This window comes from Athene noctua, chromosome 34 (assembly GCF_965140245.1).
Source record: "Athene noctua chromosome 34, bAthNoc1.hap1.1, whole genome shotgun sequence".
Classification (NCBI taxonomy): domain Eukaryota; kingdom Metazoa; phylum Chordata; class Aves; order Strigiformes; family Strigidae; genus Athene; species Athene noctua.
Genome location: NC_134070.1, coordinates 1,434,109 through 1,451,904, shown reverse-complemented (window position 1 = coordinate 1,451,904; position 17,796 = coordinate 1,434,109). Strand labels below are relative to the sequence as shown.

General features: G+C 67.9%; 4 protein-coding genes across 5 annotated transcripts; 3 read left to right on the top strand and 1 right to left on the bottom strand.

Moving 5' to 3' along the window:
- The first annotated feature begins 214 nt into the window (after window positions 1–214).
- Window positions 215–2,820, top strand: LOC141972658 (HLA class II histocompatibility antigen, DR alpha chain-like). The gene is made up of 4 exons (XM_074930597.1): window positions 215–544; window positions 1,109–1,366; window positions 1,591–1,872; window positions 1,964–2,820. The coding sequence occupies exons 1-4, from the start codon at window positions 472–474 to the stop codon at window positions 2,116–2,118; spliced, it is 768 nt and encodes a 255-aa protein (XP_074786698.1). The 5' UTR covers window positions 215–471; the 3' UTR covers window positions 2,119–2,820.
- Window positions 2,821–3,041: 221 nt separating this feature from the next.
- On the top strand, window positions 3,042–5,162 carry LOC141972668 (class II histocompatibility antigen, B-L beta chain-like). Its single transcript, XM_074930621.1, has 6 exons — window positions 3,042–3,402; window positions 3,762–4,031; window positions 4,313–4,594; window positions 4,682–4,788; window positions 4,864–4,887; window positions 5,058–5,162. Exons 1-6 carry the CDS (start codon window positions 3,312–3,314, stop codon window positions 5,064–5,066), a joined length of 783 nt encoding a protein of 260 aa, XP_074786722.1. The 5' UTR covers window positions 3,042–3,311; the 3' UTR covers window positions 5,067–5,162.
- A 5,069-nt stretch (window positions 5,163–10,231) lies between these two features.
- Window positions 10,232–13,581, bottom strand: LOC141972666 (HLA class II histocompatibility antigen, DR alpha chain-like). 2 transcript variants are annotated; one of them, XM_074930618.1, is made up of 5 exons: window positions 13,415–13,581; window positions 12,639–12,896; window positions 12,224–12,505; window positions 12,023–12,132; window positions 10,232–10,440 (listed from the first exon to the last, which is right to left on the bottom strand). In XM_074930618.1, the coding sequence occupies exons 1-5, from the start codon at window positions 13,485–13,487 to the stop codon at window positions 10,306–10,308; spliced, it is 858 nt and encodes a 285-aa protein (XP_074786719.1). In that variant the 5' UTR covers window positions 13,488–13,581; the 3' UTR covers window positions 10,232–10,305. The 2 variants fall into 2 exon arrangements, with proteins under 2 accessions (XP_074786719.1, XP_074786720.1); XM_074930619.1 differs by lacking the exon at window positions 10,232–10,440 and having other exon boundaries at window positions 11,978–12,132.
- A 357-nt stretch (window positions 13,582–13,938) lies between these two features.
- On the top strand, window positions 13,939–15,918 carry LOC141972667 (class II histocompatibility antigen, B-L beta chain-like). Its single transcript, XM_074930620.1, has 6 exons — window positions 13,939–14,125; window positions 14,484–14,753; window positions 15,035–15,316; window positions 15,404–15,510; window positions 15,586–15,609; window positions 15,779–15,918. The coding sequence occupies exons 1-6, from the start codon at window positions 14,035–14,037 to the stop codon at window positions 15,785–15,787; spliced, it is 783 nt and encodes a 260-aa protein (XP_074786721.1). The 5' UTR covers window positions 13,939–14,034; the 3' UTR covers window positions 15,788–15,918.
- Window positions 15,919–17,796: the final 1,878 nt, after the last annotated feature.

Genomic DNA, 17,796 nt, shown 5'->3' with positions numbered 1-17,796 from the left:
CTCCTGCCCAGTGCGGGACTGGGAGTCCCAGTGAGGCCCAGTGAGGAGCGAGGCTGGGCAGCATCACCCGTCACCAGGCAGAGCCGGACCCCGCAGGGCTCCCCCCGACACTTGTCCTGCGCTGGAGCAGTGGCCCCCGGGCAGCGGTTGCCGGCCCCAGGCAGCGCTGGGGCTCCCCAGGCTCGGCGACCCCAACCTGCCCCCTCCCCAACAGCCTCTGCGGGGGGGTGCAGGGCCCAAGGTCAAAGGTGAAGCCCCCGGGCCCCTGCCTGGGCGTCCGTCTGTCTGTTTGCTCTGCAGGGTGCCCTGTGCTGCCGCTCTGCCCGGGAACAGCCGCGTCTGCCTCGGGGCTCCCGCCGATTGGGCAGATTCCGGGGGGCCCTGTCCCCCAGGCTCGGGGTCCCCCAGCCCTCAGCACAACGCCTGCCCCTCGCCTGCTCCCGCTCTCGCTGCCCGCTGCCAGGAGAGGCGATGGCCGGGGGACGGGGCGTCCCGCTGGCGCTGCTGGCAGTGCTGACCCTGCCGGGCGCGGGGGCCCTCAGAGGTGCGTGAGGGGCCGGGGGGGGCTGGGGCAGAGGTGGGGAGGGGGCTGCCCCGCACCCGGAGGGGACTGGCACCGGGGCAGGATCGGGCCCTGGATCAGGATGTGGGCAGCTCCGTCCCTCCAAGTGCAGGGAACCGCTGGGGGGGTTCCCTCGTGCACCCCATGGGGGCAGACAGCCTGGGGAGGAAGTTGCCCAAGACACTCAGTCGTCAAAGTCCTTGGGCCCTCGCCCCCACCCCCCAGGACATGCCCCAGACGTGCCCCTGTGGTCCCCACAGCCTGTCAGTGGCCCCGGGCTCAGGGGTGTGGGAGGGCAACTGCCTGACGGCACCGAGATGCTGGAGTCGGGGCCGGGGCAGGGCGGGTGTCCGAGCGCTCCCGTTCCTGGGCAGGGGGGTTCCGCATCGCCACAGCCCTGCGGGATTCCGGAGGGAAGGGAGAGGCTCAGGGGTGCTCCTGTACCCCTCGGGGCCTCCCTTCCCCCATACGGGGTCCCCAGGGGAACTGTGGGGAGCCCCGTGGCAGTGGGGGAGCACCCTGAGCCTAACGCCGGTCCCCTCCCAGTGGGGAACGTGTTGATCCAGACTGACTTCTACCAGCGGGACGAGCGGCTGCAGCAGGAGGGCGGCGAGTTCATCTTCGATTTCGACGGCGACGAGATCTTCCACGTGGACCTGCAGAAGACGGAGACCGTCTGGCGCCTGCCCGAGTTCGGGACCTTCGCCAGCTTCGAGGCGCAGGGAGCTCTGCAGAACATGGCTGTGGACAAACAGAACCTGGAGATCATGACCAAAAATTCCAACTACTCACGAGGAAACATCGGTAAGAAACCGGCCACGGCCCGGCCGCTGCCTTCCCCCGGGGACCTGCACCACAACCTGCTCCACCCCGGAGCGGGGGCACCCGGGCACCGCCCCACACTGGGGTTTGGGGTCCCCCTGGCTGGGCCGTGGGGCACAGCGGGGCCTTTCCTACGTGCCCTGGGTGCTGTGGGGCCGGGCTGAGCCCAGGCTCGAGGCCAGCACTAACTCCTGGGGTGTGCCCAGCCCCCCCCGAGGTGACGATGTTCCCCAAGCACCGAGTGGAGCTGGGGGACCCCAACGTCCTGACCTGCTACGTGGACAAGTTCTGGCCCCCCGTGCTCTCCATCACGTGGCTGAAGAACGGGCAGCAGGTGACCGAGGGCGTCCTGGAGACCGTTTTCTACCGGGGGCCGGACAGCACCTTCCGCAAGTTCTCCTACCTGCCCTTCATCCCCAGCCGCGGGGACCAATACGACTGTCGCGTGGGGCACGAGGGGCTGCCCACCCCCCTCATGAGGCACTGGGGTGAGCAGGGGCTGGGCCTGGGTCCCCTCCCCTTGCAGGCGGCGAGGGGGGGCTCAGCGCCCCGTCCTCACCCCTCCTCGTCCCTCCGCAGAGCCCCAAGTGCCCCTCCCCGCCTCCGAGAGCACCGAGACCCTGGTGTGCGCCCTGGGCCTGGCCGTGGGCATCGTCGGCATCATCGCGGGCACCGTCCTCATCATCAAGGCGATGAAGATGAACAGCGCCCGCAGCCAGCGGGGCATCTTGTGAGGGGGCAGAGCCCAGGGTGCCCCCAAAGCCCTGCGACCCCCCAGCCCTCACCAGTCCCATGCCCCACAGCTCGACCACGAGCCCCACAGCTCGTCCCCTTCCCCTGTCCCTGCCCTGACCCCCCCGCTGCCCCCTTGCCCAGCCCCACGGGCACCCCCTGAGCGGGGCGCTGCCTTCCCGGGCTCTGGGGCGCTTCCAGCAGCAGGAAAGGTGCTTGGGGACGGCCTGGCACCGCCCGGTCTCTCTGTTCCTGGGGAGCTGCTCCAGGGCCCCAGGGCTGGGCGCGGATGCAAGGGGACCCCCCCACCTCTCTGCCATCCCGCTCCCCCTCTCCAACTGCCCAGATCCTCCCCCAGCCACTTCCAGCCTCTGAGCCCCCTCCCAGCACCCAGGACCGCCCAGGGCATGTGTGGGACCTGCCCTGGTCCCACTTGCCCCACTGATCCTGGGACAGGCTGGGGTCAGGAGTGCGGGGTGACCCCGCTGCTCTCCCAGCCCAACCCAGAGCCCCATTTCTCCCCTTCCCCCACTCCAGCTCCCACAAAATCACTCCAGCCCCTGTGGATCTGCTCTCTCACCCCAAAAGTCTGCCCTAGATAGCCCCGGTCCCCGCGTGGCCCCCCCACCCTCTCGGGGGCACTTCAAAACCCCCAGAGCTGTTGGGGGGCACAACCCAGCAGGGGACAAGCAATACAGGAGCTTCGTGCACCAGAGCGATGAGAATTTCCTTCTGCGAGCGAAGGAGGAGCCCAAGAGAGGGGCTGGGCTGGGCTGGGCTGGGCTGGGCTGGGCTGGGCCCCCCCCAGGGACGGGGCTCTGGTCGGGAGGGTGAAGGACAAGGACCGTAAGCTGGGTCCCGGGGGCTTCACCTTTGACCTTGGGCCCTGCACCCCCCCGCAGAGGCTGTTGGGGAGGGGGCAGGTTGGGGTCGCCGAGCCCGGGGAGCCCCAGCGCTGCCTGGGGCCGGCAACCGCTGCCCGGGGGCCACTGCTCCAGCGCAGGACAAGTGTCGGGGGGAGCCCTGCGGGGCCCGGCTCTGCCTGGTGACGGGTGATGCTGCCCAGCCTCGCTCCTCACTGGGCCTCACTGGGACTCCCAGTCCCGCACTGGGCAGGAGCGGGGCCGTGCCCCAGCGGGCAGAGTGCGGCCGGCTCGGGGGTCCCAGCACTCGCCCAGCCTCTGCCGTGTCAGCGATGGACACTGGTCGTGTCCCGGGAGCTGGGGCCGTGCTGGCGGCACTGGTGGTGCTGGGAGCCCACGCGGCTGGTGGCCAGGAGCCCTCGGGTGAGCTCAGAGCCCGGCACGGGGGGGCTGTTGGTGGGGACGGGCCCCCCCGTGCCGCGGGGGGCTCTGGGGTGGGGGTGCTGCGTGTGGGGGAGACGCTCCCCCCGCTGCTGCAGCCCAGGAGCAGCCTCTGGGCTCAGCTGTGCCCCGGCCCCCTCCTGCCCCCCTTCCCCGGGGCTCTGTGCCCCCCAGCTCTGCCCAGTGCCCAGGCTGAGAACTGGCGCCCCGGGGGGCAGGATCCCAGCGCCGGCCCTATGGCGGCTGTGGGGCTGTGGGGCCGGCCGGGAGGAGGCTGGGGATGGGGAGGGGGCTCCCCGGGGCCTCCCTGCCCCCCCGTGACGGCCTCCCTGCACACACAGGGGTTTTCCTGGAGGTGGGTGAGCATGAGTGTCAGTACCTCAACGGCACCGAGCGGGTGAGGTATGTGAATCGGTACATCCACAACCGGGAGCAGTTTGCGCACTTCGACAGCGACGTGGGGCTCTTTGTGGGCGACACCCCCCTGGGTGAGCCCCAAGCCGAGTACTGGAACAGCCTGCCAGAGAATTTGGAGCAGAAACGGGCTGAGGTGGACAGGCTTTGCCGGCACAACTACCAGGTTTTTACCCCCTTCATCACGGAGAGGAAAGGTGAGCGCGTGGCCGCGCGTTGCCCCTGGCCGGGCACAAGCCGAGCCCCCGGGCTCGCAGCGGGCAGAGCGTGTCCGTGCCGTGCTGGGGCAGGGCCCCGGGCAGCCCCCAGCAAAGCCCCTGCGCCCTTCCCTGGGGGCGCGAGTCCCTCGGCCCCTCCCCGGGCACGTCCTGCGTGGGGAGCACAGGGCCAGCGCTGGGCCCGGCTGGGGGCAGGCGTGCGGGGCGGCCCCGGGGCTCTGTGCCCGGCCCCGGCCCAGCGCCCTCCCGCTCTCTCCCAGTGCCGCCCCAGGTGGAAATCTACCTCGTGCAGTCGAGCTCCCTGCCCCAGACCGACAGGCTGGTTTGTGCCGTGATGGATTTCTACCCGGCGGAGATCGAGGTGAAGTGGTTCCAGAACGGGCGGGAGGAGACGGAGCGCGTGGTGTCCACGGACGTGATCCCCAACGGAGACTGGACCTACCAGGTGCTGGTGATGCTGGAAACCAGCCCGCGGCGCGGGAACACCTACACGTGCCAGGTGGAGCACGTCAGCCTGCAGCAGCCCGTCGGGCAGCGCTGGGGTAAGGCCCTGCGCGGCCCCCTGGGGCGGGAGGGTGGGGAGGGGGCCGGGCCCCCCCAGCCCTGACCCCCTGCTCTGGGCCCCGCAGAGCTGCAGTCGGACGGCGCCCGCAGCAAGATGCTGACGGGGGTGGGGGGCTTCGTGCTGGGGCTCATCTTCCTGGCGCTGGGGCTCGGCCTCTACGTGCGCAAGAAGGTGAGTGGGGGGGCACTGGGGGGGGCCCCGGGGCATCTCCCGGACGCCCACTGACCTGCTCTCTCTGTGTTTCAGGGTGCTCCGTTGCCCGGGCTGCAGGTACCATCCATCCCCCCCCGCCCCGCTCCCCGCTCCCTGCATGGGCCGGGGTCCCCCCCGCGCCCAGGGGCAGCGCGTCCGGCGGGAGCGTGTCCCCCGCTGGTGCCGGGGCAGAGCCCTGGGGACGCGCCGTCCCCCGTCCCGGCGCTCACCCCCTCTTCTCCCCACAGGGCTCCTGAGCGACCTCCTGCCCCCGCGGCTCCGCTGCGCCGATGCCCGTCCTCTGCCCCCCCGCGCCACCTCTGCCTCGCACCGCCCGACATGGAGCCCCCCAGCCCAACGCTCATCCCTCACCCATCACCCATCACCCCCTCCCTCCCTCCCTGGCTCCCAGCTGGGCTGTCGTGGTCTGAAGCCCCGGGGTTCCCAGGGCTCCCCCACTGTGGCCTTCAGCTGCTCCAGCTCTGCCCAGTAAAGTGTCCCAGGACCCACCGGCCCTGCTCGTCTGGGGACAGGGGGGCGGGGGGGGGACTCTCTTCCCCAGGCCCAGGTGGCCGGGACGGGGCTGTGCATCCTCAGCGGGATGGGGGGACACACATTGCGAGGTGAGTGACATCGTCCGGCCGCCTGCGGGCTGGCCCAGGGGTGGGGATGGTGTTGAGGGGTCCCGTGTCCCCTCCCCTGCTCTGGTCGGTGGCTCCGTGTCCCCCTCCTGGTGCCTGACCCCGCTGGGGGAGGTGGGAGTGGGGGGCTTGCTCTGGGCTGGGGGGTTTTGGGGGGGTCACTCTGTCCAGCCCAGGCGCTGATGGCCGCTGCTGTCTGACCTGCAGTGCCCCGTCATGGGACGCTGCCCTGCACCCCGGCACGGCACCCAGCACCCCCCGACAGGACCCAGGCGTTCTGCCCCCACCCTGCCGCCACTGCTACCCCCCCCAGAGCCCTCCCGCAGCCTCGCCAGCCCCAGGGGCCCCCCAGTCACCCTGTTCCCCACCACCCGTGTCCCCAGGACGAGCAGGGTGTGGGTGAGGCAGTGACAGAGACCAGGCGGTGCCAGGCTGTCCCCAGGCACCTTTCCTGCTGCTGGGAAGCGCCCCAGAGCCCGGGAAGGCAGCGCCCCGCTCAGGGGGTCCCGTGGGGCTGGGCAAGGGGGCAGCAGGGGGTTGGAGCGGGGCTGGGGGCACTCTGGGCTCTAATTCCTCTGCCGAGAGGCCCCGCTGGCTGCGGGCGCTGTTCATGGCCTTGATGATGAAGACGTTGCCCACAATGATGCCAACAGTGCCCACGGCCAGGCGCAGGGTCACCCCTGGGTCTTGCTGCTCTCAGGGGCAGGGAGGGGCCTCTGGGGCTCTGTGGAGGGGACAGGGGGGTGAGGATGGGGCGCTGAGCCCCCCCTGAGAGAATCACAGAACCATCTAGGTTGGAAAAGACCTTGAAGGTCATCCAGTCCAACCGTTAACCTACACTGACAGTTCCCCACTACACCAGATCCCTCGGTGGGAGACGTCGGCCTGTCAGCCCTGCACAGCCCCTGAGAAGGAGCAGGGCTTTGATGAGAAAGAGGCCTTGGGAGAAAGAGCAGAAACTGCTGAGTTGTGCCAAAGTGGCGGGGAAAAAACAGTGGGCAGCTGCAACAGTGAACTGTGGAAAAGTCCTGAACTGTGAGAAGTTACCGCCGCGTGAACAAGAAGGTGATTGGTCTGCACAGCGTGTGACAGTGGCCTTGTGCTGATAGGAGAAAGGATTGATAACTGTCTAATTGCTGATTTGCTAATTAAGAAGTGAGAGCTTTAATGAGAGTGTAATTATGTAATAAATGTTTTTGCTTGATAACCCTCATGGAGTTGTGCGGGTCCAATATCCTCCCGCAACACCTCAGCGCTGGGTCTGCCCGACTCTTCAACCCCCCCAGGGATCCCGGGGACTCCCCCCTGCCCTGGGCAGCCCATTCCAACGCCCAACAGCCCCTTCTGCACAGAAATCCTTCCTCAGAGCCAGCCTGACCCTGCCCTGGGCAGCTTGAGGCCATTCCCTCGGGGCCTGGCGCTGGGGCCTTGGCTCCAGAGACTCATCCCCCCTCTCTGCCCCCTCCTGGCAGGGAGTTGCAGAGGGCCAGGAGGTCTCCCCTCAGCCTCCTCTTCTCCAGACTGAACCCCCCCAGTTCCCCCAGCCGCTCCCCAGCAGACCTGTGCTCCAGACCCTGCCCCAGCTCCGTTGCCCTTCTCTGGCCACGCTCGAGTCATTCAATGGCCTTTTTGGGGTGAGGGGCCCAACACTGAGCCCAGGAATCGAGGGGCGGCCTCCCCAGGGGGCAGATCCCTTCCCTGTCCCTGCTGGCCACGCTGGTGCTGACACAAGCCAGGATGCCATTGGCCTCCTCGGCCCCCTGGGCACCTGCTGGCTCGTTATCCATCGATTAACCCCCCAGCCCCTCTCTGACCGGCCGCTCTCCAGCCACTCCTCCCCAGGCCTGTAGCCCTGCTGGGGGTTGTTGTGGCCCAAGGGCAGCCCCCGGCATTTGCCCTCAGTGAAACTCCCCCAGTTGGGCTCAGCCCATGGCTCCAGCCTGGCCAGGTCTCTCTGCAGCCTCCCCACCCTCGAGCAGACCAACACTCCCACCCAGCTGGGTGTCATCCGCAAACTGACCGAGGGTGCACTCGATCCCCTGGTCTAGATCATCAATAAAGATGTTAAACATGAGCAGCCCCAACACCCAGCCCTGGGGACACCGCTCATTACCAACCACCAACCAGATTTAACTCCCTTCCCCACAACTCTCTGGGCCCGGCCATCAGCCAGTTTTTGACCCAGCGAAGCGTTTGCCCACCCAAGCTGCGAGCAGCCAGTGTCGCCAGGAGAATGCTGTGGGAAACGGTGTCAAAGGCCTCGCTAAAGTCAAGGCAGACAAAACCCCAGCCTCTCCCTCATCCAGTGAGCAGGTTTCCCTCCGCATCCAGGAAGGGAGGGAGATTTTCCCTCATCCTCCTTTTGCTGTTAAGGAATGTAGAGAAACATTTTTTATTATCGTTAAGAGCTGTGGCCAAGTTGAGCTCTACCTGCGCTTTGGCTCTCCTAACGTTCTCCCTGCACAGCTTCACGACATCTTTGGAGTCCTCATGAGAGACCTGCCCCCTCTTCCAAAGGTCACAGATTCTCCTTTTTCTTGAGAAAAATTCTCGAGATCCAGCCCAAGGTCCCTGTTTAGCCCGGCCGGTCTCCTTCCCCGCCTGCGTGTTCCCCGGCTCACGGGAACAGCCGCCTCCTGTGCCTTTAACGCTTCTCTCCTGAAGCGCGTCCAGCCTTGCCGGGCTCCCATTTCCTTCAGGGCAGCCTCCCGAGGGATTTTGTTAATCAGGTCACAGTCTGCCCTCCGGAAGGCTAAGGCGGCAGTTTTACTAACCCCTCGCTTTGTTTCTCCTCCATCATCTCATGATCGCTGCGCCCTAGACGACCTCCGACCTTGACCCCCCCCACAAGCTCCCCCTGTCCCCAGGCAGCAGGTCCAGGAGGGCACCTTCCCCAGCCGGCTGGGTGAGGAAGTTATCCTCCACATATTCCAGGAACCTTCCAGATTGTTCCCTCTCTGCTGTGCTGTGATCCCAGCAGGCACCCAGGAGGTTCAAGTTCCCCCCCAAGAACAAGGGTAAGTGACCGCGAGATTTCTCCCAACTGTTTGTAGAAAGCTTCACCCACCTCACCGCTTTGCTGGGGGGTCTGTAGCAGACTCCCACAGCAAGATCTGCGTTTTTGGCCCTTAACCTAATCCACACACTCTCACCCCATTATCACTAAACTTGATTTCTGAGCCCTCCCAGCATCCTCTACCACACAGGCCACTCCACCACCTCTCCTGCCCTGTCTGTCCCTCCTGAAGAGCTTGCAGCCATGGATTGCCGCGCTCCAGCCGTGTGAGGCATCCCACCACGATCGTGTTAGAGCTACTCTGTCATAGTTCTCGTGCTGCAGCATGGCCTCCTCACCGCTCCCTGCGGGGACACGGAGCCCTTGGCCACAGCTCTGGGAGTGCCACCACCCCGCCAATCCCTCCCCCCCGAGTGCTCCAGACGGCAAATCCTCCTCTCTCCGCCCGAGAGACAAGGACGTGGGGCGGGACAGGGGCAGAACTTTGCACCAGCCCAGGCAGGTGACGGCAGCGGCTCTTCCCTTCCCCCGCGTGCGGGGTTCTGTGTGCTGGGGCTACTGGTAGCCGGGGAGGGGGCTACAGCCGTGGCCCCCGTGAGAAGCTGCTCCAAGCTGCCCCGGCCCCAGGTCACAGCCTCCTCTGGCCAAGGCCGGGGCAAAGAGTGACAGTGGATGTGCATCTGCAAAAATGTTTTTAAGAAGGAGAAACTGAGGCGGGGTTTGGGGGCACATTGCGCAGGATTTGGGGGGAGAACAGCTCTGCGCAGCCTGAGATCAGCGGGAGGAATGAGGAGGAAGGGGGCAGGTGCTATTGCAGAGCCCCCCTGTTTCCCTGGTGAGACAGCAGGGCCCCCCCCACACTCATGGGGGTCATTGGGGAGCAGGGACCCACCTGCAGCCAGGGGGGACCCCCGGGACTCTGAGGGGAGAAGCCGCCCGCGCTGGTGTGGTTCAGTGTTGGGAGGTGTGACATGGGGAGGGGGGACCCACGGGGGAGCATCTCGAGAAAAATGCGTCCTGTGGGGGGGACTCGTGTGGGGAGAGTCTGTGGAGGCGAGGGGAAGCACGTGGAGCGGGGGGGAATGCGGAGGAGTCCTCCCCCCGAGGAGGAAGCAGCAGAGGATTGACTGCACCCCCATCCCCTGCCCCTGCGCCGAGGGGCGAGGAGGGAGAGAGATGGGGCCCAGGCTGGGGCCGGGAAGGAGGGAGGGGGGCCGGGAGGTGGGGAGGGGGTTTAAGCTGCTGGAACATCCCTCCCTGTCCCCTCCTGCCTGTTCAGTGTCGCGTTTGTTGGTGTTCGAATTAAAGGGATGGGCTCGTTTCCTTCCCCTAAGGAGGCGCCTTTTGCCTGGGGCCGGTAAGGGGGGGGCACCCTCCCTGTCCTTAACTCCATTCCGGAGCCTTTTGGGTCACTCTTCTCCTTCCCAACGCGCGGGCAGGGCCCGGTGACCGCCTGCCTGGGGCTCGGTTGCCCCCTGGGCTCACCCCGTGACACCACCAGCGCTGTCACCCGCTCACAGGCGGCCACCGACTCCCCCAGGGACGATTTGCCCTCAGTGACGCCGCGTTGGTGTCACCAACCACCTCCCGATTGTCCCTGTGCCCCGGCAGTTTCCAGCGGGATCCGCTGCGGGATCTTGATGGGCGCAGAGGTGGGACTGACAGGCCTGGAGCTCACTGGAGCTTCTTTTTTTATTTCTTTTAAGAAAATCAGGGGTTACGTTTCCCCGTTCACCATCAGCAGGAACTTGACGACACTGCCAGGGCTTCTTCAATCGGAGGGAGAGAGGCTGAGCCGCTTCACCCCCCAGTTCCCTCAGGCCCCTCGGGTGCGTCTCATCAGGTCCCATGACCTTGGGCACCTCCTGGTTCCTTCCATGACCTTGACCCTGACCTTCTCCAACCCCGGGCGGTTCTTCCTCCTCCCAGGCCTCTCCCTTTGCCCCTCGGGCCGTGTGCCGGCAGCTCTTGCCGCTGGAGATGGAGGAAAAAAAGCATTTGGGTGCCTCAGCCTCCTCCTCAGCCCGGGTAACCAGGTCTCCTGTTTTGTCCTGTGACACCCCACGTTTTCCCTGCTCTTCTCTCCTCCCTGGTGACCTAGAGAAGATTTTCTTCTTGCCCTCGACCTCTGTGGCCAGCCTGAACTCTCTCGGGGCTTTGCCCTTCCTGATCTGATTCCCGGTGGCTCACACAGATTCTCCGTGTCCCTGCCAGGCTCCCTGCCCTTGCTGCCACCCTCCGTGGGTTCCTTTTTGTGTCTGAGCTTGCCCACGAGCTCCCCGCGCAGCCTCACCCGCCTCCCTCTCTGTTGGGCTGAGCTGCGGTGCTCGGAGGAGCTGATCCTTGAACCCTCCCCCGCAGCTTTCTTGGGCCCCTCTTCCCCCCCGGGCTCCAGCCCAGGGGACTCTGCCAAGCAGGTCCCTGCAGAGGCCCGTGGCCGCTCTCCGCAGTCCCCGGGCATGAGATTGCTGCGCGCCCTCCTTGCTGCCGGGAGGCTCTTGGCATCCTCCACTTCATGGGCGCTGCAGCCGCGGCTGCCCTTGGCCTTCACCCTCCCCACAAGTCCCTCCTCCTTGGGGAGGGGAGGGCCCGGCCCAGGTTCCTCCATCTCTCACAGAATGAATATCTCATCTCCAGTGCAGGAACCGTCTGTATTGCTTGTCCCCTGCTGGGTTGTGCGCCCCAACCGCTTGGGGGGGGAGTTGAAGTGTCCACCGTGAGGGTGGGGGGGCACAGGCGGGGACTGGGGGCGTCTGGGACGGACAGTGGTGTGTGTGAGAGAGCAGATCCAGAGATCTGCAGAGGCTGGAGTGGTTTTGGTAGAGCTGGGGTGGGAAAGGGGGAGAAATGGGGCGCTGGGGTGGACTGGGGGCTGCTCAAGCCTGGGTGAGGAAAAGGCACCCGGAAACAGGGCCAAGGTCAATGTGGGAGCAGGGGCAGCCCCACCCACAAGAGACACCCACAAGAGATACCCAAGGCACCCACGCCCCGCAGCGTCCCCAGCGCTGGCATGGGGTGGGGGAGTAGCGGAGACACCCCGCATTCCTGTCCCGAGACTGGCCCAGGGCCAGCGGGGGAAGTGAGGCCAGGACTGGTCCCATACGTGCCCTGGGGGGTCCTGGGTGCTGGGAGGGGGCTCAGAGGCTGGAAGTGGCTGGGGGAGGATCTGGGCAGTTGGAGAGGGGGAGCGGGATGGCAGAGAGGTGGGGGGATCCCCTTGCATCCTCTCCAAACTGTGGGGCCCTGGAGCAGCTCCCCAGGAACAGAGAGACCGGGCGGTGCCAGGCCGTTCCCAAGCACCTTTCCTGCTGCTGGAAGCGCCCCAGAGCCCGGGAAGGCAGCGCCCCGCTCAGGGGGTGCCCGTGGGGCTGGGCAAGGGGGCAGCGGGGGGGGACAGGGCAGGGACAGGGGAAGGGGACGACCTGTGGGGCCCGTGGTTGAGCTGTGGGGCATGGGACTGGTGAGGGCTGGGGGGTCGCAGGGCTTTGGGGGCACCCTGGGCTCTGCCCCCTCACAAGATGCCCCGCTGGTTGCGGGCACTGTTCATCTTCATCACCTTGATGATGAGGACGGTGCCCGCGATGATGCCGACGATGCCCACGGCCAGGCCCAGGGCGCACACCAGGGTCTCGGTGCTCTCGGAGGCGGGGAGGGGCACTTGGGGCTCTGCGGAGGGACGAGGAGGGGTGAGGACGGGGCGCTGAGCCCCCCCTCGCCGCCTGCAAGGGGAGGGGACCCAGGCCCAGCCCCTGCTCACCCCAGTGCCTCATGAGGGGGGTGGGCAGCCCCTCGTGCCCCACGCGACAGTCGTATTGGTCCCCGCGGCTGGGGATGAAGGGCAGGTAGGAGAACTTGCGGAAGGTGCTGTCCGGCCCCCAGTAGAAAACGGTCTCCAGGACGCCCTCGGTCACCTGCTGCCCGTTCTTCAGCCACGTGATGGAGAGCACGGGGGGCCAGAAGTTGTCCACGTAGCAGGTCAGGACGTTGGGGTCCCCCAGCTCGACGGGATCCTCAGAGAACACCGTCATGTCGGGGGGGGCTGTGGGCAGAGGGAGAAGGGGTTAGTGCAGACGGGGCTGTGCCCGGGTGCCCCCGCTCTGGGGAGGGGGAGCAGGGTGCTGGGCAGAATCCCCAGGGAAAAGGCACCATCCGGACCGTGCCCGGCTCGTTACCGATGTTTGCCCGCGAGTGGTTGGAATTTTTGGTCATGATCTCCAGGTTCTGTTTTAGCACAGCCATGTTCTGCAGAGCTCCCTGCGCCTCGAAGCTGGCGAAGGTCCCGAACTCGGGCAGGCGCCAGACGGTCTCCGTCTTCTGCAGGTCCACGTGGAAGATCTCGTCGCCGTCGAAATCGAAGAGGAACTCGCCGCCCTCCTGCTGCAGCCGCTCGTCCCGCTGGTAGTAGGCAGCCTGGATCAACACGTTCCCCACTGGGAGGGGACAAGTATTTGGTTCAAGGTCCTCCCCCACCCCTACGGCTCACCCAGGGACCCCCCCGCGGGACAGGAGCCCACCCTGAGCCTGCCCCTTCCCTGTGGGGTCCCGCAGGGCTGGGGGACACCGACACCCCCCTCCCCAGGAACGGGAGCGCTCGGACACCCGCCCTGCCCCGGCCCCAACTCCGGCGTCTCGGTGCCGTCAGGCAGTTGCCCTCCCACACCCCTGAGCCCGGGGCCACTGACAGGCTGTGGGGACCACAGGGGCACGTCTGGGGGGTGCGGAGTGGCCCCACGGCCCCGAGGACTTGGGGAAATGAGTGTCCTGGCCCCCCCAACCCCGCAGGCGACAGGTGAACCTGGGGAACCCCCCCAGGGCTTCCCTGCCCTTGGAGGGACGAGCTCCTCATACCATGATCCAGGGCCCGATCCTGCCCCAGTGACAGTCCCCTCCGGGTGCGGGGCAGCCCCCTCCCCACCTCTGCCCCAGCCCCCCCCGGCCCCTCACGCACCTCTGAGGGCCCCCGCGCCCGGCAGGGTCAGCACTGCCAGCAGCGCCAGCGGGACGCCCCGTCCCCCGGCCATCGCCTCTCCTGGCAGCGGGCAGCGAGAGCGGGAGCAGGCGAGGGGCAGGCGTTGTGCTGAGGGCTGGGGGACCCCGAGCCTGGGGGACAGGGCCCCCCGGAATCTGCCCAATTGGCGGGAGCCCCGAGGCAGACGCGGCTGTTCCCGGGCAGAGCGGCAGCACAGGGCACCCTGCAGAGCAAACAGACAGACGGACGCCCAGGCAGGGGCCCGGGGGCTTCACCTTTGACCTTGGGCCCTGCACCCCCCCGCAGAGGCTGTTGGGGAGGGGGCAGGTTGGGGTCGCCGAGCCCGGGGAGCCCCAGCGCTGCCTGGGGCCGGCAACCGCTGCCCGGGGGCCACTGCTCCAGCGCAGGACAAGTGTCGGGGGGAGCCCTGCGGGGCCCGGCTCTGCCTGGTGACGGGTGATGCTGCCCAGCCTCGCTCCTCACTGGGCCTCACTGGGACTCCCAGTCCCGCACTGGGCAGGAGCGGGGCCGTGCCCCAGCGGGCAGAGTGCGGCCGGCTCGGGGGTCCCAGCACTCGCCCAGCCTCTGCCGTGTCAGCGATGGACGCTGGTCGTGTCCCGGGAGCTGGGGCCGTGCTGGTGGCACTGGTGGTGCTGGGAGCCCACGCGGCTGGTGGCCAGGAGCCCTCGGGTGAGCTCGGAGCCCGGCACGGGGGGGCTGTTGGTGGGGACGGGTCCCTCCGTGCCGCGGGGGGCTCTGGGGTGGGGGTGCTGCGTGTGGGGGAGACGCTCCCCCCGCTGCTGCAGCCCAGGAGCAGCCTCTGGGCTCAGCTGTGCCCCGGCCCCCTCCTGCCCCCCTTCCCCGGGGCTCTGTGCCCCCCAGCTCTGCCCCGTGCCCAGGCGGAGAACTGGCGCCCTGGGGGGCAGGATCCCAGCGCCGGCCCTATGGCAGCTGTGGGGCTGTGGGGCCGGCCGGGAGGAGGCTGGGGATGGGGAGGGGGCTCCCCGGGGCCTCCCTGCCCCCCGTGACGGCCTCCCTGCACACACAGGGGTTTTCCTGGAGATGTTCGAGGCCGAGTGTCAGTACCTCAACGGCACCGAGCGGGTGAGGTATGTGAATCGGTACATCTACAACCGGGAGCAGTACACGCACTTCGACAGCGACGTGGGGCTCTATGTGGCCGACACCCCCCTGGGTGAGCCCCAAGCCAAGTACTACAACAGCCAGCCGGAGATACTGGAGCAGAAACGGGCTGCAGTGGACACGTTCTGCCGGCACAACTACCAGGTTTTTACCCCCTTCGTCACGGAAAGGAAAGGTGAGCGCGTGGCCGCGCGTTGCCCCCGGCCGGGCACAAGCCGAGCCCCCGGGCTCGCAGCGGGCAGAGCGTGTCCGTGCCGTGCTGGGGCAGGGCCCCGGGCAGCCCCCAGCAAAGCCCCTGCGCCCTTCCCTGGGGGCGCGAGTCCCTCGGCCCCTCCCCGGGCACGTCCTGCGTGGGGAGCACAGGGCCAGCGCTGGGCCCGGCTGGGGGCAGGCGTGCGGGGCGGCCCCGGGGCTCTGTGCCCGGCCCCGGCCCAGCGCCCTCCCGCTCTCTCCCAGTGCCGCCCCAGGTGGAAATCTACCCCGTGCAGTCGAGCTCCCTGCCCCAGACCGACAGGCTGGTTTGTGCCGTGATGGATTTCTACCCGGCGGAGATCGAGGTGAAGTGGTTCCAGAACGGGCGGGAGGAGACGGAGCGCGTGGTGTCCACGGACGTGATCCCCAACGGAGACTGGACCTACCAGGTGCTGGTGATGCTGGAAACCAGCCCGCGGCGCGGGGACACCTACACGTGCCAGGTGGAGCACGTCAGCCTGCAGCAGCCCGTCGGGCAGCGCTGGGGTAAGGCCCTGCGCGGCCCCCTGGGGCGGGAGGGTGGGGAGGGGGCCGGGCCCCCCCAGCCCTGACCCCCTGCTCTGGGCCCCGCAGAGCTGCAGTCGGACGGCGCCCGCAGCAAGATGCTGACGGGGGTGGGGGGCTTCGTGCTGGGGCTCATCTTCCTGGCGCTGGGGCTCGGCCTCTACGTGCGCAAGAAGGTGAGTGGGGGGGCACTGGGGGGGGCCCCGGGGCGTCTCCCGGACGCCCACTGACCTGCTCTCTCTGTGTTTCAGGGTGCTCCATTCCCCGGGCTGCAGGTACCATCCATCCCCCCCCGCCCCGCTCCCCGCTCCCTGCATGGGCCGGGGTCCCCCCGCGCCCAGGGGCAGCGCGTCCGGCGGGAGCGTTTCCCCCGCCGGTGCCGGGGCAGAGCCCTGGGGACGCGCCGTCCCCCGTCCCGGCGCTCACCCCCTCTTCTCCCCACAGGGCTCCTGAGCGACCTCCTGCCCCCGCGGCTCCGCTGCGCCGATGCCCGTCCTCTGCCCCCCCGCGTCACCTCTGCCTCGCACCGACCCGGCCCGGAGCCCCCCAGCCCCGCACTCATTCCCGGGGACCCCCCCTCACTCCCTCCCTCCCTCCCTGGCTCCCAGCTGGGCTGTCGCTGCTCTGCAGCCCCGGGGTCCCCAGGGCCCCCCCACCGTGGCCCTCGGTCCATCCAGCTCTGCCTAATAAAGTGTCCCGGGACCTGCCAGTCCTGCTCGTCTGGGGACAGGGGGGCAGGGGGGGGCAATCCCTTCCCCAGGCCCGGGTGGCCGGGACGGTGCTCCGCATCCTCAGCGGGATGCTTGGAGCACACACCGCGAGGGGGGCGACACCCGGCATCCGTGGGCTGCCTGCGGGCTGGCCCAGGGGTGCGGACAGGGCCGAGGGCTCCTGCGTCCCCTCCCCTGCTCTGGTCGGTTGCTCCAGGTCCCCCTCCTGGTGCCTGAACCTGCTGGGGGGGGGGCGGGAGAGTGGAGCAGGGCTCTGGGGTGGGGGGTTTTTTGGGGGTCACCTTCTGCAGTGCCCCATCATGGGACGCTGCCCTACACCCCGACACAGCACCCATCACCCCCCGCCAGGACCCAGACATCCTTTCCCCACCCTGCCCCACTGCTGCCCCCCCCAGAGCCCTCCCGCAGCCCCGCCAGCCCCAGGGGCCCCCCAGTCACCCTGTTCCCCACCACCTGTGTCCCCAGGACGAGCAGGGTGTGGGTGAGGCAGTGACAGAGACCGGGCGGTGCCAGGCTGTCCCCAAGCACCTTTCCTGCTCCTGGGAAGCGCCCCAGAGCCCGGGAAGGCAGTGCCCCGCTCAGGGGGTCCCGTGGGGCTGGGCAAGGGGGCAGTGGGGGGGTGGAGTGGCATGGGTGGCGGCCTGGTGTCTGGCCCCCACTCTCAAGAGGCCCCGCTGGCTGCGGGCGCTGTTCATGGCCTCGATGATGCCGACGATGCCCACAGCCACGTCCAGGGTCACCCCGGGGTCTCGATGCTCTTCGGGGTGCGGAGGGGCCTCTGGAACTCTGCAGGGGGGACCGGGGGGTGAGGACGGGGCACTGAGCCCCCCCCTTGTCACTGCTCTCCATGCGGTCATCAAGGCCTTGACCACAGCTCTTGGAGTGTCACCACCCCGCCAATCCCTCCCCCCCGAGTGCTCCAGACGGCAAATCCTCCTCTCTCCGCCCGAGAGACAAGGACGTGGGGCGGGACAGGGGCAGAACTTTGTACCAGCCCAGGCAGGTGACGGCAGCGGCTCTTCCCTCGTCCCCCAGCACTGGAACCCCAGCGCAGCCCAACTCCCCCAGGGACGATTTGCCCTCAGTGACGCCGCGTTGGTGTCACCAACCACCTCCCGATTGTCCCTGTGCCCCGGCAGTTTCCAGCGGGATCCGCTGCGGGATCTTGATGGGCGCAGAGGTGGGACTGACAGGCCTGGAGCTCCCTGGAGCTTCGATTTTTGTTATTTGTTTTGTTTTGTTTTTTTAAATTGTGGGTTACGTTTCCGCGTTTACCGTCAGCGGGAACTTCACGGCACTGCCAGGGCTTCTCCAATCGGAGGGAGAGAGGCTGAGCCGCTTCACCCCCCAGTTCCCTCAGGCCCCGCGGGTGCGTCTCATCAGGTCCCACGACCTTGGGCACCTCCCGGTTCCTTCCATGACCTTGACCCTGACCTTCTCCAACCCCGGGAGGTTCTTCCTCCTCCCAGGCCTCTCCCTTTGCCCCTCGGGCCGTGTGCCGGCAGCTCTTGCCGCTGGAGATGGAGGAAAAAAAGCGTTTGGGTGCCTCAGCCTCCTCCTCAGCCCGGGTAACCAGGTCTCCTGTTTTGTCCTGTGACACCCCACGTTTTCCCTGCTCTTCTCTCCTCCCTGGTGACCTAGAGAAGCTTTTCTTGTTGCCCTCGACCTCCGTGGCCAGCCTGAACTCTCTCGGGGCTTTGCCCTTCCTGATCTGATTCCCGGTGCCTCACA